General features: G+C 36.1%; 2 protein-coding genes across 2 annotated transcripts; one reads left to right on the plus strand and one right to left on the minus strand.

Moving 5' to 3' along the window:
* Positions 1-4,117: 4,117 nt before the first annotated feature.
* Positions 4,118-6,246, minus strand: LOC147274032 (Haloacid dehalogenase-like hydrolase (HAD) superfamily protein). The gene has a single exon (XM_086228592.1). The coding sequence runs from the start codon at positions 5,455-5,457 to the stop codon at positions 4,318-4,320; it is 1,140 nt and encodes a 379-aa protein (XP_086084718.1). The 5' UTR covers positions 5,458-6,246; the 3' UTR covers positions 4,118-4,317.
* Positions 6,247-12,535: 6,289 nt separating this feature from the next.
* On the plus strand, positions 12,536-14,953 carry LOC147274033 (RNase P Rpr2/Rpp21 subunit domain protein). Its single transcript, XM_086257658.1, has 2 exons — positions 12,536-13,062; positions 14,103-14,953. Exons 1-2 carry the CDS (start codon positions 12,791-12,793, stop codon positions 14,803-14,805), a joined length of 975 nt encoding a protein of 324 aa, XP_086113784.1. The 5' UTR covers positions 12,536-12,790; the 3' UTR covers positions 14,806-14,953.
* The last annotated feature ends 2,527 nt before the right edge of the window (positions 14,954-17,480 follow it).

The following is a 17,480-nucleotide window of genomic DNA, read 5'->3' on the forward strand; positions in this document are numbered from 1 at the left end:
TTTCTTCTTTTTCTTTTGGTATGCACAAGCTTAAATTTCAGGCTGGCATAACATTTATGGATATAAGATGTCTCCTAATGCAATAATTTTGTATATGACAAATATCCAAAATTCCTAAATATCCATATACATGCTTGAGTGTGGTTAGAGAACAAGATCCCCATTCCTCTTGGCATTATATGATGAGTCCTATTTTGTGCAATTGTGGTATAATCATCCTTATTTCATCAATATTTGTAGACAAAAGGTACTTTTGCAAAAGGCAATTTTGCTGTTGCTCTCTCTCTCTAAGTTTGGACCATCCAATGGACCCGAACACAGTAAATTATAAAAAAGAAAAAGCTAGTGATTGTGACTTGTGATGAGGTATTTGATGACGGCATGAGGCATATTACTAACCAATACTATGATTATGCTATGTGCGTAGAGACGTAGAGTTCAATATAATATTACAAAGATTACATGAATCCAGACAAGACGATTCCTTTCTAAACCTAGTGGAATCGCAATCATCAATCGCAATGGCTTTGACAATGCCAAACAATAAAGTAAACTAATACTAATTCGAAAAATTAAGTTCCATAAGGCATAACAAGGTTCCCCTTTGTGGTTAATATATATATATATATATACCTTCAATCATTTTCTCATCGGATGTAATGTTTTTAAAATAAACTCTAAATATGTTGATTTATTATCTGGTCAAATATAATGTTTTAAAATAAACTACAAACAATCTCTCAAACCTCTTGTCCAAATACCATGTAAGTGAAATTATTTGATTTATCTGTACCCAAAAAAAGTTACTTGATTTATTAATATAGTAATTGGCTATTATATTCTATTATGGGGGGCATAATGATGTAGGTTTAGCTCCTCTGTTGATTCCTTTAATCTTTAGTTCCATTATTAAATGGAAAATTTTGAAAGTTGATCTTTTTTTTTTTCTTTTTCAATAAAGACTTTTAACTATTTTTTTAATAATTTAAAATTTAAACTTTCAAATAATACTTGAATTCCCATAAAGAAGTGCTTAAACCCTCTTCGAGCACTAATCGATAATTATTTTTCTAAATCTCTAAAAAAATGGCTAAAAGTCTTTAAATTGAGCAAATTTTAGCAAATTTTTTAAATTTCTCTTATTAAATGTATATAATAGATGCATTGTCATTTTTTATCCATCACATGGATTGTATACACAATCCAAAAAAAAAAAAATCTAGTGCTATAGTTTTATTATAAAATTCAGTATTCTCTGTTTTTTTTTTTGTTTGGCATTTCATACATTTGTACAAGAGCATACTTACAAAATGAGATTTCATTGTGACAGAAACAGAGTTAGCAAAAGAAAATGTCACAACAAGAAAGAAAATCTATCATTGTGATATTGAAAATTTGAAATAAAAACAAAATAAGGGCTAATTACAAAGTACCCCTTCCATGTTTGTTGCCATTTTCAATTCCTTCATAGGATTTTAATTTTTTCAATGTAGTACTTATAGTTTTCAATTTAAATTAATGTCACTCATTGTCAAATTTTCTTTAAGTTGACTGTCTGGTCAATTGTTAAGCTGTGACATGACATGCATAAAGTTCATTTTTTTTATTTTTTTTATGTGGAAACCTAGTTGGCACTATGTGGACAATTGCAACAAGTAATAATTTAGAGATAAAAATAAAAGGAGGGTTTAAGCGGGCCAAGTGGATCTACAGAAGAATGCGAGAGTAAGAGAGAGAGAAAGAGAGAAAAAAGAAGGATTTGAGGGGGGGGGGGTGGATTAGGAGAAGAAGAAGACTAGTAGAATGAGAGAGAGAGAGAGAGAGAGAGAGAGAGAGAGAGAGATATGTAAAAAAAAAAGGATTTGATGGGGTGGATCTGCATAAGTAGAAGGGGAGGAGAGAGATTCAATCTTTAGTGTTGACTGTTGAGTCCCCATCGGTTAAGAGGCGGGTAATGAAGACCAACTTGGAGGGATACTTTGTAATTTGTAATTAGCCCAAAAAATAAAATCCAATGTGATAAGGTAATGGCGTAATGCTATCATTTTATGACTTTTATACAGTGTAAGTGCAATTAATTGTTTGTACGAAAGAAACGGTGACGTATTACGTTTTATGACTTTTTCTTTCTGTTTGAGGACTAAACAACAAGAGTTTCGTTTTTTTTTTTTGGTCAAAACGACAAGCGTTGGTTGCATCATGCATGTTTCTTAGCACGGTGATAAAGATTGAGCACAAAGCTGTGCTCGGCTAAGTTAGTTAACATAAGACGATGTGTATTATTAAATCATTAATAATGCTAGAATTTCTGTAACAATAGATTGAATCCAAATTTAATTGTGTCAATCTAACTATTGAGAATTTTGTCTACAGTAGAAATTCATCACATGAACAAATTTAATTGTGATTTATAAATATTTTTTATTTAGAAGAGGCGGAATCGAACTTGGATGCAGAGAGATAAATTCTACTGTCTTTCTAACTAGATATCTACCAACTACATTGTGATGTATAAATCGATGTTTTTCTTTTTTAGCCACTGATTTATAAATCTATGTCTTAACAGTGAACAAATAAACTTGTCAATATATAAGGATAAAATATTGTATGAATATGTGACATAATTTGTACCTTCAAGCCAGTCTTGGGAACCAAAAGGATGGTGTTTTGAAATTAGATTATCCATCTTGATTGCTCTAGAAATATGTCCAAACTTGGTAGAGCATAATTACTGTACACCTCAACATCTCTCTCTTCTTTTATCCGGCCAACTATAATGTTCAAAATATTTTCATAGTAGAGTAATGTTATGTACATCGTATTTAAGGTCACATAGTTGATTATATTTCTCATAAAACTCAGACTCATTTGTATAAATGAACGAATCTTCTATGATATATCAAATAGTTAAAAAACATAACATTCAAAGGTCAACTTCATCAATGTCTCATATCCGTAGACTATTAAGAGAAGATCTCCATTTTTAAAGAGAGCTGGGATAGAAACCTTATGATATATGAATATTTTTCTAACATGAGATGTTGAATGCGAAATATATACAGGATAAATGCAAAATGTGACTGAGCATTCCAACGCTAACATACATTCCGCAGTAAAGAAACCCATCCACTCTAAAACGAAATGCACAGAAAGGCCCTGGTAGTACTTAACGTGCACTACAGAGACAACACAAACCTGCATCACTTTCTCCCTTATTGGGGTATATTACTATATTGACTGGTAGAGAGGATGGCCCTCTATTCAATGAGCACCAACAACCAGTCCACAGTCCAATCTTGAGAGGTGCATCCCCTTTATGAAAAAAGTAATTGCTAGCAGAGCCCATGTTCCCAAACTTCCCAGGCTGGTTTGCAGTCTGCATTATCTTGCCAATTGCCTTATCAGTTTACCACTGATTCTGTATAAGGCGAAGAGTGTGAATTTCTTTCATGGAAAATTGCAATTAAGTGCCTTCAAACTGATTAGGCTCCAACCAGACTCTGGAAACTACAGCTGCATTATACACAAGGTCTCAGGGGCCAGGGCCTTGTGTATAAATTCCAACATGCAACATGCATTGCCAGTATTCTTCCTTGTTGGAACTGTAGGTCCAGATTAAGCAATGTTAAAAGCTACATTCTAAAGGCTGCCCATTCTTCTCCACCAAGTAATTGAAAAAAAAAAAAAAAAAACCCAAAAAGAGTTGATGTATGGTAGGCTGGTAGCTCAAGCAGAGGTGCAAACTTGCAGTTTCTTTGGCAAATTTTATATAGATACAACTGTCAAAATAAGGGGAAGGGAAAAACAATGAGATTGATGCATCCTTCCACTTGGCACAGCAATCTCACAGGCATTCATAAAAAATGAAAGGTAATCTTTCAGATTTTCTCTTCCTGTGCTGATAAGCAAAATATATATGCCCCAATACACTGTGATATCTTCCTCTAATATACAGTCATCTGAATATAACTAAATGCCACCCAATCTCCCTTAGAATTCTCAACTACAAAGAAACGAAGTTCCTGTCCATCTATTGGTATCTAATAGGGGTCTTATAAAAGATAAACAAGGTCAATCACAACATCAAAAATAATTGTGGCAACAACACAGCACCAAGTAAATATTAGAAGTTTTAATCATATATATTATTATATTGTACATAGATGATAACAGTAAGGCAGTCTAATGCAGACCAACTGAAATATATATTTTTTTCCACTTTTTTTTTCCCCTTGTTTTCTTATACACAGCGTTGTTGATATAAAACTATATCATCAAGAATCAGAAGAAGAATAAAGATATGTACATTTTACAGTGTTACCAGAAATTATCATCAAATGTTACCCTTGTGGACGGAGATGGATTTTCGTCTTCCTCCAATTCCAACTCTGGCTCTCCAGACCCAAATTCAGCTAATTCAATATCAGCAAGATTCTTCAAATCAACCACAGATAGCTCATCCAGGCGCCTAACCACCAAGTCTGCAGCTGCAAGCTCATATACAGGATGGTTGCTAGCAACAGCCACACACTTCATCCGGGCATCGTGGGCAGCCTCCACCGTTTGATTTGAGTTCCCAAACACAATGCACCGCTCAGGTATGAATTTTAGAAGCTGTGCTGCATACACAAACATTTCTGGATCAGGCTTCCCCCTTTGAACATCTTCTGCAGCTACCATCACATTGAAGCATCCTTCAATACCAATATTTCTCATTGCAGCCTCAAGCGTTTTTCTGGGACGTGTAGAGACCAATGCCATTGGTATATTGTAATGCATCAAGACATTCACAAATTCTCTTGATCCAGCTCGTAAACTATATATCCCACCCTGCAAAGCTTGGTAAATGTCTTCTTTTCGAGCAGCCATTCTTCTCAATTGTGCTGGGTCTCTCGTCCAGCAGAGAACTTCAGAAATTGCCTGTTCATTCTTCATACCCTCCATTCTTCTAAGAATGAAAGCCAGGGGAGGAGATTTTCCTTCTTCTTGAGAAAGAACTAGCCAGGCCTGCTTCTCGAGATCAGGATTGTCTTCAATCAAAACTCCTTCCCACTCGAATATGGCAACTAGCCAACCGCTACCCATCCGCTCTTGTCGAAGCAAGGGATTATGTAGTGAAGGGTTATCTGCTTTATTCTCTGGTGGCCACAAACCAGGTTTTCGATCAATACCTGTATCAGTAGGATAATTCCATTTCTGGGGAATTCGATCATCCTTGAATGAATATGTCTCTTTTGTTAGCTGCATTGCAAGGGCCTTAATTGGAGAATTTTTTGAGTGATCAACTCTCAACCTTGGCAAAGGAGGAGACATCACAGTCCTTCTACCAAGAATTTCTGCTATAGGGAACCGATAGTTATCTGAAGACCTCCTCTTGTTGGAGGCATCCTTGACGAAAGCACCAGTATAGAGTGGTCGATGCCCAAGAAGCGATGTTGAAGCAATTGATTCAACCATTTTTGACCCAAGACAATAGCTCAACCAAGCTAGACTTTTATAGCTTAAAAGATTCTCCTTATGCCACAGACACTTTTGAGTTCTAGGTGAATTCGATAGTTCTAAGCCAAATTTGAGTCAATTTGACACCTATCAGAACCTATCCAACCCAGGATTTAGCACTATAATTCAACTGTACTTGTCAGGTCAAATATAACCTAACTTATATGTATATATATATATTTGGTTGAATACCCAATATTTTGTGATAACTGAGTTGCAATTATTCTTTACCAAATCCAGCTATATTGTCAAAGAACCATCAAAAACATTCCCTTGAAGCAAAAACTAAGCACAACCCATTAGACCTATCAACCCAAATCCCCCAAATTAACAATCCCACAGCTTAAAAGCTATTAAAAATCCAACCCCAGAAAAGTAACAAGCTGGAAACAAAGGGGAAAAAGAAAATATAGAATATACACAGCAAAGACCCACCAAATCTTAGCCAAAATACAAGTCTTATTACCTCTAAAATTAACCAGATTCCACTCACAAACCAACCCCAACTGGCCAGGAACTAAATATATACAAAGAGAATAACTTTTATTATATTACAACTGGAATATGTAAAATTCAAAAGCACATATATAGAAAAAGAAACCTGGGTAAGGACCAAAAGGGTTGGAAGAAGAACTGGGGACGTCTGAGAAAATCGCAAGAGAGAGAGAGAGAGAGAGAGTGAAAATTCTTCAGAAAACGGATTAGATGAATCTCTCCCCTTTTTGCGTTTCTTGAAGTAGAGGTGTTTTTTTTGTGGCTTATAAATTGTGGGAAATGTTGCATTAGAGAGAGAGAGAGAGAGAGAGAGAGAGAGAGAGAGAGCGGTGATGCCTGCGAAAGTAACCGGCTGGGAGGACACGTGTCGGTGTTTTGGTTCGTTAACTTTAACTCTTTTCGGTCGCTGATGAGTGATGGTAGCTCTTTTTGGGTGAACCACAATTTGCCCCCGATTTGACAAAATATTCACGGTAGCCGCCATTTGTAATTTTGAGGTTTTGACTGGTTATACGTACCGACTGAAATTTAACCCGGACAAATTAATAAAGAACAATATTTGGGTCACTCCTTTGGGGTACCTCAAGGTCACCCTACTCCTTCAAATTTTGATTTTGGCAATGTTAGCGTATAATCGGAACTGTTCACTTTTTAGATAACATATTAAAGATCATCTTTGCAAAAAAATCAAATCAATCGAAAATCGTATGGTTATATAACTGTTGTCAATTAAATAGAAAAAATCAAAGGTTTGGCAAAAAAATCACTCTTTAATTAAAACAGTTGATTTTTTCCATTTAATTGACAACAATTATATAATCAAACGATTTCCGATTGATTTGATTTTTTGCAGAGATAATCTTTAATATATTATCTAAAAAGTCAACAATTCCGATTATGCGCCGACATTGATGAAATTAGAATTTGAAGAGGTGGGGTGACCTTGAGATACCCCCAAGGAGTGACCAAAGTATTGTTCTTTAATAAATATAAGCTTATTCGTGCTAATGTCCCTAAAATTAACTTTCATTTTCACTTTGCCTCTTTAAAGTTAAATCTTTCTACTTTGCCTCTGATCTGTACAAATCATTCTACAAGGCAAGTTTCGTCAAGTCCATCAATGACTCTATTAAAAAATCCGACGTGGCGCTTACGTGGATTAGAGGTGTCAAACGGACCAACTCGGCCCATTTAAGTTGAGTCTATCATGTTTTCGTGTTGTGTTCGGGCCGATCCATATAGTTAATACTTAGGCTCAGCACGGCTCACGGTGTGTGAACCACTCGTGCTCGTGCCGTGGCTTAAATGGGTTGGCCCACGGGCCTTTTTTCTTTTTCTTTTTAAGGTGAAAAAAACTAATCTTATTATATTTCTTTTTCTTTATAATTAAATATTCAAAAAAATTTTACATGAAAATTGAATATTCTTGTTAAAAAATTCTCTTAAAAAAAACAAGATTAAAAAAGTCGTGCCAATTTCGTGCTCGTGTCAAGCAATGTCTAATAGGCTAAAAACTTCGACTCGACCCATTTACTAGTGTTTTGCCGTACCTATTTTAATCGTGATGTGTGCTCGGGCCGGCTTGGATCGTTTGACACTTTAACGTGGATGGGTATTCTGGTATTTTACTGGTCATTGGAGTTGACTGTGACTGACAACATGCCAAATTGACTTCATCTCAGATTCTCAGCTTAAAGTGGGCCCCCACTGTCCAAATGAACCATTTCATCTTCTTCCCCACCCAAGCCCCCTCCCACTAGAGGTGTCAAACGGGCCGGCCCGGCCCTGCCCGACCCGTTTAAGTTGAGTCCATCGTGCTTTCGTGCCGTGCTCGGGCCGGCCCATATAGTTAAGACCTAAGCCCAGCACGGCCCATGGCCCGCGGGCCATTCGTGCTCGTGCCGTGCCTTAAACGGGCCGGCCCACGGACCTATTTTTATTTTTATTTTTTATGGTGATAAAACTAATCTTATGATATTTTTTCTTATTTATAATTAAATATTAACATTATTTTTCATGAAAATTGAATATTTTTGTTGAAAAGTTCTTTAAAAATAGAAAAAACAATGTTAAAATAGTCGTGCCTAATTCGGGCCCATTTCGTGCCCGTGCTCGTGCCGTGCTTGGCCCGTGTCGTGCTCGTGCCGTGCCCGATGGGCTAAAAACTTCGGCCCAGCCCGGCCCATTTAATCGTGCCGTGCCGTGCCGTGCCGTGCCTATTTTAATCGTGCCGTGCCGTGTCGTGCTCGGGCCGGCCCGACCCGTTTGACACCTCTACCTCCCACTACCACCACCCTCTTCTTCCAACTTCATCACTGCTGGCGACCTCTCCCACTAGTCGACAACTTCCCATTTTCTCTCTTTTTCTTTCTCTTTCTCACTCTCCTTCCTCCATGATGCGCAAGTCTGAGTTTTTATTTTTGTTAATGAGGTTTGTTTTTCCAAAACAAGATAGACATTCAAAACCACAAAAAAAAAAAGGTGAGATTGACGGTTTTCCTAGAGTGAATGAAAGATGAGATCAAATCTGGTTTTTTGAGTAAAGAGACCCATGGTCTTGAGTTTTGACGTGAATAAGAGAGAAATAGGGAGGGAGGAGAGAGAGAGAGAGAGAGAGAGAGAGAGAGAGGAAACACAGAGAAATGAGAGGAAGCTGTAGTGGGGAGGGGAGGAAAGGGGAGGGGAATGGAGGTTGGTAGGGTGCGGCAGAAACCAGGTGGCAGAGGAGAGATCCAAAGCCTCATGGGTTTGTTTTAATGTTTTATTTTTTATTTTTTCATTTGTTTGTTTCTTAATTTAATTTTCTTAGTCATTTTCTTAATTCGACACGGCGCCCATTTGGCATGGTGTCAATCTCACTCACCTCCATCCACTAGTAAATTACCAGAATGCCAATCCACGTAGGTGCCATGTTAGATTTTTTAACTGACTCATGGATGGAGCTGACAAAAATTGTCTTATGGGAGTGATCAATAAAGATTGGGGGGCAAAATGAGAAAATTTAATTTTAAGGAGCAAATTGAGAATGAAAGTTAATTTCGGGGGTATTTGTGCTAATAAGCCTTTAATAAATTGAGTAAATATGATCATAATTTTTTTAATTCCAATTCAAATTTGAACAAACATGGGTGAGCTACTATTTGTGAAAAAAAAAAGAAAAAAGAAAAAAAGAGCTATACTACGTTTGTCAGTACAATATATTTATAAAGTGTTGATCGATCAGTTTACCTACTAATTAAGTTAAATATTAAAATTAAAAATTTTGAACATTTAAACCTCAGAACATGTATTATTTAAACAGTATATAATATGATATTTTCTTTTGCATCCATAGAAAAGTAGCATTTATTTTTCTATTATGGATTCTTAGGTATTTCATCATCATTTTGATGGCAAAGTGTTTACGAATCAATGGTTTTTGCAAGGATTTCTTCATAATATATATAAAGGGTATTTTTATCTTATGACACATAATCAAGTGTATTTTTAACTAGTTATTTTAAATTACTATAAACTTAGTCCTAGATAATGGGTAATTTTACACATCCAAAAGGGTTTTGAGTTTTATGTTGTTTTATAATCCTAGCTGATCTTTTCTCATCCTTCAACCACTTAAATTGACCACAAATGCTCTTACCTAAATGCTTGCTTTATGGACTTTTTTTCTTTCACTTCATAGAACCTTATTGAAGATGTGTGTACCAATTAAATAAGGGAAAGTTATCTTATACTCATTTCAATCCCAAACTACAAAATAAATGATAGTTAATGAAGATTTATTGGTGGGTGAATCATGATGATTATGACTTGATGTATATATATATATATGTCATTTTATAAATAATGCTCACCATTGACAAAGTCCAGTGCATCGATCTTTCCCTAATTGGCATTGACAAGTCATGATAAGAGAGGGATTCATTTGGTAATAGACTAATAGTACACGCCGACATGCTTTTTTTTTTTTTGGTATGTTGCCTCAAGCAAATTTTCACTCTAATGTTATTTTTTCAAATTATCTTAAAAGATAAACTATTGACATAATATTTATGAATTAATTTTTTTATCAACCATTATCGTCAATGAGATTTGAACTCATAATCCACTCTAATAAAGAGAAAACTAGATGTTATTAGGTTAAATAATCATTAGTAGCGATTATTTTTTATAATTAAAATTTGTAAGTTGATATTTTTATTTTATAATCATTGTACAATTGATTCAGATAGCTATATTTTGTTGTTATGTTTAGAAAATATATTAAGAACTAAATGTATTATTAAGAATACGAATAAAATAATTAAGTATAAAGTCCTAGAGACTCCTAGCTAGCTACTTCTCTATGTAAAATGACTTTGCCATCCCATCACAAAATTAAATAATAAAAAGGTTGTAATTTGCATTGCAAATAGATTGCCATCCAATAGAGGGAACCAAAGGAAAAGGAAGGAGAAGGTGGGGTGACATAAACAAGGAGACTAGGGGAGAGTAGTTTACTTCAGAGTCACCATCAAATGAACTAGTCCATGAATGTCACAGCCTCGATCTGTAGGTTTGTTTCCCGCGGACCTTTCTCATTGCTTTCTTTTTATATTATAAAGGCCACAAGCAACATTGATGATTCTCATTTGTTTTGAGTTTTGAGACAATTATTTTATTTTATGATTGTTTTTTGGTAGTCATTTTCACTCTTATATATTCTAATTTATTACAACCAACTAAAGTTTCCACCTAATGCTAACTAAGCACTTTCCTAACCCTAGCCGCCATCCCAAAAGAAAAACTCTCTCCTCTCCTTAACCTCTCCATGGGGGAGGGGCGGCCCTTGTGTTCTCACAGACTGCTCCTCCCCTCGCCCCTCTCTCTTTTGTTTTTCTTTTCCTTTTTCTGTGTTTTTATTTTTGTCCTTTGGGATACTCTCATCCCAATAAGTGAGAGTGTTTTCATCTCTCCTTGTGAGAGTTTTTCCACCTCTCTTCGTGAGAGTTTTTCAGATTTTGTTTGTTTTGGTTTGTTTTGTGTTTTGATGCTTTCAGGTTTTCTCTGGCGCTCATCACAAGGTGTTAGGGAGTCACTATTTTCGCCGGTACCGGTCATATTTCCACCGGTTACTATTGCCACATCCGCCACTTTGCGCTATTGTCAGCCTCGACTTAGAGATGTTGGTAGGATCGTGAACCCAAACGCGACTAGTTCGCTAATTCCTACGGTGCCTCTCTGGCTCCGTTTGATGGCTATAGTATCTGCTCGATGCCGATGTTATGAGATCTTCGAATTTCTGTGGGCTTTTCTGCTCCACTTTTGTGGGTTTTTGTTTTCTTGTAAGCCTTTAGGCTCATATTTTGTATTCTCTCTGCTTTTTTGGCTGTTTTAATACAATGATTTGCCTTATTCTCAAAAAAAAATATATTCTAATTTATTTAATCACGTCACTAGCTAAGACATGAAAACAATTATAAAAGTGCAATTGCACAAAATTAGAGTGTGAAAATCATCACCCTATTTTTAAGTGATTTATTTTATTATCGTTGGTAGTGCTCCTCTTGTTATGGCCTTTCATAAATAAATAAATAAGAAAAATATTGTTAATAAAAAGAGCTTAAATTGGTCGGACGCATTATTGTTTTTTATAAGTAAGCAATTTGGCCATTGAAACATTGACTAAAAAATGGAGGCAACAAACTGAAGTTCACTTTAAGAAGAGCCAATATATATATATATATATATAACTGGCCCTAAAGAAGCCATATATACATGATTCAAAATTTCAAACTCTTGCAACCAATTATGTGACACTGCATGTGGACTTGTATAGTTAATTGGCCATATATGGAAAATCACCATACTCAAAATAGTTTTGAACTCTCGGAACAAAGCCAATATTGCAAAAGTAACAACGTACCATTCAACTTTGGTATATATGCAACCATGCAAGAAATGATGCATGTACGTAAAGGTCAAACATGGCCGAACCATCTCCATCTACCGACGATAACATTCTCTATCAGATGCTACAAACCAGTGTTTAATGGACACCAACATCAACATGATTGTGACACGTATAAAGTGTAGATTAATACAAGGTTAAATTTCACTTTCAAGGTATAATACCACTTTAGTTTTTCGGAAACTAAAGTAGAACCCAACCTTTCAATAATAAAATATAGAATCATACTTTTTTCTTGGTTGAAAAATAATAGAATCATATGGATTTTTTTTGTTTATTATTTTGATAGGTGGAGCAAAATATGTGGTCCTACGAGCTACGGTACAGAAAATAGCCATAGGTGACACCATGGATATTCGATAAGTACAAACTAGGTGGGCCCGAGTTGTGTGTTGTAGAAGGAATGCCAGGTAGATTCATCTCTGCAAATTTGCGAGGTCATAGCAAGCCCAAGTAGGCCCATTTCAGCAGGATACAATTTTGCCACGATATTACGCCTACTTGTCGCTACTGAACACCATATTTTTCTTATGGCCAAAAAAAAAAAAAACACCATATTTTTCTTTGCGATTTTAAAGATATCTTGAAAGAGTGGTGCTGTAGTATACTACTGAAGTACTGAGTACTGAGTTAAAAAACGAAAAAAAAATAAATTCTGGGCCCAGCCCAGCTGAAGCCAACCCGATACCCACCTGTAGGAAGGCTTTAAACGGCATGTCGTTTATGGAGGGGAGGCCCATAAGCCCATAAACCCCTCCGTCCCTCCCCTCTACTTCTTTCGGCAGCGTCACCCACCAACTGTTCGATCAAATTCCCGCAAAGCAAAAAGCCTGGAAAACGAAGCAAAACATGGGCAGGCGAGGAGGAGCCAAGAGAGCTCCAAACACAAACACAGCATCTGGGTCGAAAGATACAATATCACTGAGAGAGGAATTGACTGGCAAAAAGCAAAGCGTCAACCCCAAGTCCGCATTGAAGCTCGAGCACTTGCAGCGACTCGCTTTGTGGGCCACTGGGGAAGCTCCCATTCCTTCTTTGGGCGCCTTCTTTGGCCAAAAGTTGGCCTCTTCTCACGAGGCTCTGGGTGTGCCTCCTGATCCTTCTCTGTTTCCTTGCCAGAGGTACTGTCAACAAATTTTTTAGTTTTTTTTTTTTGAATAAATTGTGGAAAAAAAACATGAATTTGTCATATTTGTTGCTGTTAGTGTATGTGTAGTGGGATTGCTGTTGTGGGTTTAGGTGCATTTAGTTGCAAAGTTTATGGCTTTCTGAGCTTGGTTTTGGAGTTTAAGCTTATTGTTGTTGTTGCTGTGTTAGTGGGTTGAATAACAAATGGGTTATGTTAGGGCGGGCTGTAGAGCATTTTACTAGTTAGAACAACTGCTATTGGGGTTGATTTGTTTGGATTGTTTTTGTATTAATGAGTGCATTTAGTTGCAAAGTTTATAGCTTTTTGAGCTCAGTTTTGGAGTTGAGCCTGTTGTTGTTGCTGCTATGTTAGTGGGTTGAGTAGCAAATGGGTTTTGTTAGGGCGGGTTGTAGAGCATTTTACAAGCTAGAACTACTGCAATTGGGGTTGATTTGTTTGTGGGGGTGGTTCTGGGCATTTGATTATCAAAAGTCAAAGATAGGCACCGTGTTCTTGAAATGGTAATTGTGTGGTTGACATATTATTGGTTTGGTTTTGCTTAAATGGTTGAACATTTAAACTGTTGTTGGGAAACAACCAATGCAATGCCTGGATCCATTTGGGTTCGGCAATAGTTATAATTCCACATTATGTTAATCCAGCCGCTGGTAATGCTAGATAATTAAGCGATGTGGATAATTTGAGAGCTTTTGTTTTTCAGTAATTGAAAGCTGATCAGTTGTGTGTTAAGAGAGATGCATACTTGGTAATAGTTGGTAAATAACGTTTGATTCTGTCCCAGATACAGGATGAGTATCTTTGATCATGGCATGGCTAATACAATGCAAAAAAACCAAAAACTGGCTAATTGCTTCAATCCAATCCAAACCTGGTTTGGATTGGATTGTATTAGATATTTGTAAACCCAATTGGATTGGATTAGTTGTACCTAAATACTGAATTAAACCAGTCCAATTATAATAGGTATTGTAAAATTGCATATCTTTGGATCACCATTTTGTCTGTTTGCAGATGTGAAACAATTCTTCAGCCTGGCTTCAACTGCACTGTTCGAATTGAAAAAAATAGAGCAAAGGCACGACGGCGGAGTAAGAAATATATTAATTTCACTCAGAACAAGAAACATACTAATTTCACTCAGAACAATGTAGTGTATACATGCCACTTCTGTTCACATCGGAATTTGAGGAGAGGGACTCCAAAGGGACATATGAAAGAGATATGCCCCCTTAAGACCAAGACAACTTCAAAATTGAAACCTGCTAAATCCATTTCTAAGAAGCTTGTCAGCTCAAAGAAGAGAATTGTAAGTGAAGGTGAAGTTGGTATAGCGAATGAAATAGCTTCTTTAGCAATCACCAGAGAGATTCCTACACTGGACAGCCCTGCAGGTGAAGATAAGGTCAGTAAAGCGAATGAAGTAGCTTCTTCAGCAATAGCTAGAGAGATTCCTACTGTGGACAGTCCTGCAACTCCACTGGTGAGAACTGGAGCTACTTTGTTGGAAAGTAAGAGGAGAAAGAGAAGCAAATCGGCATCCAAGAAACCAGCTGAACCTGAAAACACTCCTGCTCCAACAGATGCAGAAATCACAGTCAGCACATCAAATAAACGGAGGCGAAAATCATGGACTAGTTTGAAGGAAATCGCTGAAAGCAGGGAGCGTAGTAACATACAAAACATCAGTGATTTGAAAATCCCTTTCTTTGTCTAAGTGGGATGATACTTTTTTTTATTTTAGAGATGGAGAGCATGTCCCAAGTAGATAACGCTTTTGTACTTTGGTAGATCAAATTTTGAATGATATGTAATGGCACGTTAATTCTTTGATTGAATGAGAATTAAGTGTGCAACTTTTATTCTCCTCAGCTTTAAACTATTATGTTTTGTAGTCTTAGACATGTCTGGTGAAACGGAACACGTATATTTGGTATGTAGAAAAGCAAATTCTGTATTTTTCTCTTTTGTCTGCGTTAATCTATCTCGTATTCAATCCACACTATCGTCCTCAAAAGATAGTCATATACTTATATTATGATTCATAGGACATGTTAAAAAATAAGAAAAATTAGTCAATTCTTCATGCAATAGTGTTTTTTTTTTTTTTTAAAGAGCTGGGCTTACTCGTTTTCAACATTAGTCTAAAACGTTTATTATTCATATTAACAAGTGTCATATATGGTTCATGCAAATTGTGTGTTTTTATATGGTGTAAATACACATTTCGTAGGCATAGTAATACAGTAATTAATTTTGTGTTAGTTAATTATGATATGTTGTTGTTTTCTTACATATTTCAGCTTGTGCAATTTGTCATCCTCCTCTAATTCCTGAATTTTTTTTTATTATCTTATTCGATAGTTTTTATATCCATCTCTTTTTTCTTGATATCCTTCTCTAATTTTGCTATTGCACCATTCGCCATACCAATAACACTCTTAGCAGTCTAGTTGTTCAGGGTTCCATGCTCAGTCTTCAAGTTAACTTTCATTTGTTGCAGCTCCCTATTCAGTGTGCCCCATTTTCTTTGTCTCTCGGCTGCCTTCACTTGTATTTTTCAACCAATGCAGTATGAAGCCTTTGTAACTCTTCGTTGATGTGATGGATGCAGTTTCTCTTTCATTCACTTACATTTTTTTGCATATGAAGTTTGCCTAATCCCAGTGATGGGTACAAACATGAGCGAGCTACAATTTGTAAAAACTAGAAAAAAACAAAAGTTACCAGCGTTGCCAGTACGATCAAAACTTTTTTTTAGGGGCACATAAAACCAATAGAAACTTATATTGCAAATTGGTAGCAATTGCAAATTGGAAGCAATTTGAGTTAATACACAAAATAATCATGTCATCTAATATCTCACTCAATTCTTCTTCATGTAGCTGCATAATAATCATTGTTAGCACAAGTACAGTAACTAAATAACACTTAATTAATTTTGATATCTTTTGCTTTCTTACATGTTTCAACTTGTGCAATTTGTCATCTTTCTCTAATTCTTCCATTTTTGTAAATTGTAATGTCTTGTTTAATAGTTTGTATTTCTTTGTCCTGATTTCCTTTCTTATTCTTGTTGCTGCACCCTATGTCTCGCCAATGAGCGACTCTATTGTTCTCCGGGATGTTTATGATATCATTCTTTTTTGACAACTTTGTTTGTAAGTCCTTTAGCTCTTCTGTCAGTTTGTCCAAACTGCTTTTGTTCTGTGCTGCGAATGCTTGTAAAGTTTCCAATGAAGTACGAAACACTTTTAACTCTTCGTTAAAGTGTTGTCTGCAGTTTCTCTTGTATCGTACGTAGTTCATCCAGGTACGTGTTGTTATACTTCTTTCCATGAGCTTTGCCCATATAAATATCTTATTTATCTTATTAATGCAGGTAAATATCTTATTTATCTCTTCTTTGCCTATTTATACACACTTATAGGTTCACGGAAGGGGTTCACAAGCCCCAAACACTATATATAAACTCTTAAGAATAACCCAGAATATCTTACCTTGTTCTTTATTATTATTTCAAGTTCATCATTTATTCTTGCTCAACTACTTCATCTTATTTTTTTACAAACTTAATCATCGAAGCATAATTGGATCTCATTTCACATTCTTTGGAAGACATAGATATCCACATTTTTCACCTACATGTTGCATGAGACGAGGCTTCCCGGACTAACCCCATTATGAAGTATATCAGACCAATCACATTCCCGCTTTAGATTCAACCCCATTATTATTAAATCAATTAACAATACGATGATCATGATGAAATAAAATTTTATGTTACTAAAACTAAGATAAAAAGATGGAGGTATGCGTGTTATTGGAAACTTTTTTTCCACATTTTCTCAGTAAATGTTCAACGGGCTCCAATACTCAGTAATCAAGCTAGCACATGAAATATTAAATAAAGAGTTTTTTTTTTTTCATATTTGATACTTGAACTTTGACCTATGTTTCAATGTAGTACCTAAACTTTAATTTGTCTCAATTTGGTACTTAAATATTATTTTGTCTCTAATTAATATCAAACTAAACTTCTCTTAAATAAATTAACAGAAGTATGGGCATTTTTGTCCAATTCGTTTGCCCATCTTTATCTCCTTCTCAAACCCTTTTTTCTCTATCCTCCATAACTCTCTCTCTCTCTCTCTCTCTCTCTCTCACACCCAAACCATAAACCTTATCCGACGTCCCAGTGGGCTGCTCACATTTGCCTCCACCTCTAGCAACTGCCCCACCACACCGGCAGTCCCAGCCCACCCACGGCGACGCCTCTAATCTTTCTCTCTCTCTCTCTCTCTCTCTCTCTCTCTCTCTCTCTCTCTCTCTCCTCAGCTTCCACCTCCATATCTGAAAAAGCCCAGAATTCTCTAGATTTATAGCCGCCCC

The sequence above is a fragment of the Dryas octopetala genome, chromosome 9, assembly GCF_963921425.1.
Source record: "Dryas octopetala chromosome 9, drDryOcto1.1, whole genome shotgun sequence".
Lineage (NCBI taxonomy): Eukaryota > Viridiplantae > Streptophyta > Magnoliopsida > Rosales > Rosaceae > Dryas > Dryas octopetala.

Bases quoted from the DNA above. Each gene is read 5' to 3' on its own strand.
- LOC147274032 (XM_086228592.1), bottom strand. From the start codon at position 5,457: ATGGTTGAATCAATTGCTTCAACATCGCTTCTTGGGCATCGACCACTC.
- LOC147274033 (XM_086257658.1), top strand. From the start codon at position 12,791: ATGGGCAGGCGAGGAGGAGCCAAGAGAGCTCCAAACACAAACACAGCA. The intron at 13,063-14,102 runs GTACTGTCAACA...GTCTGTTTGCAG, and splicing joins TCTCTGTTTCCTTGCCAGAG to ATGTGAAACAATTCTTCAGC.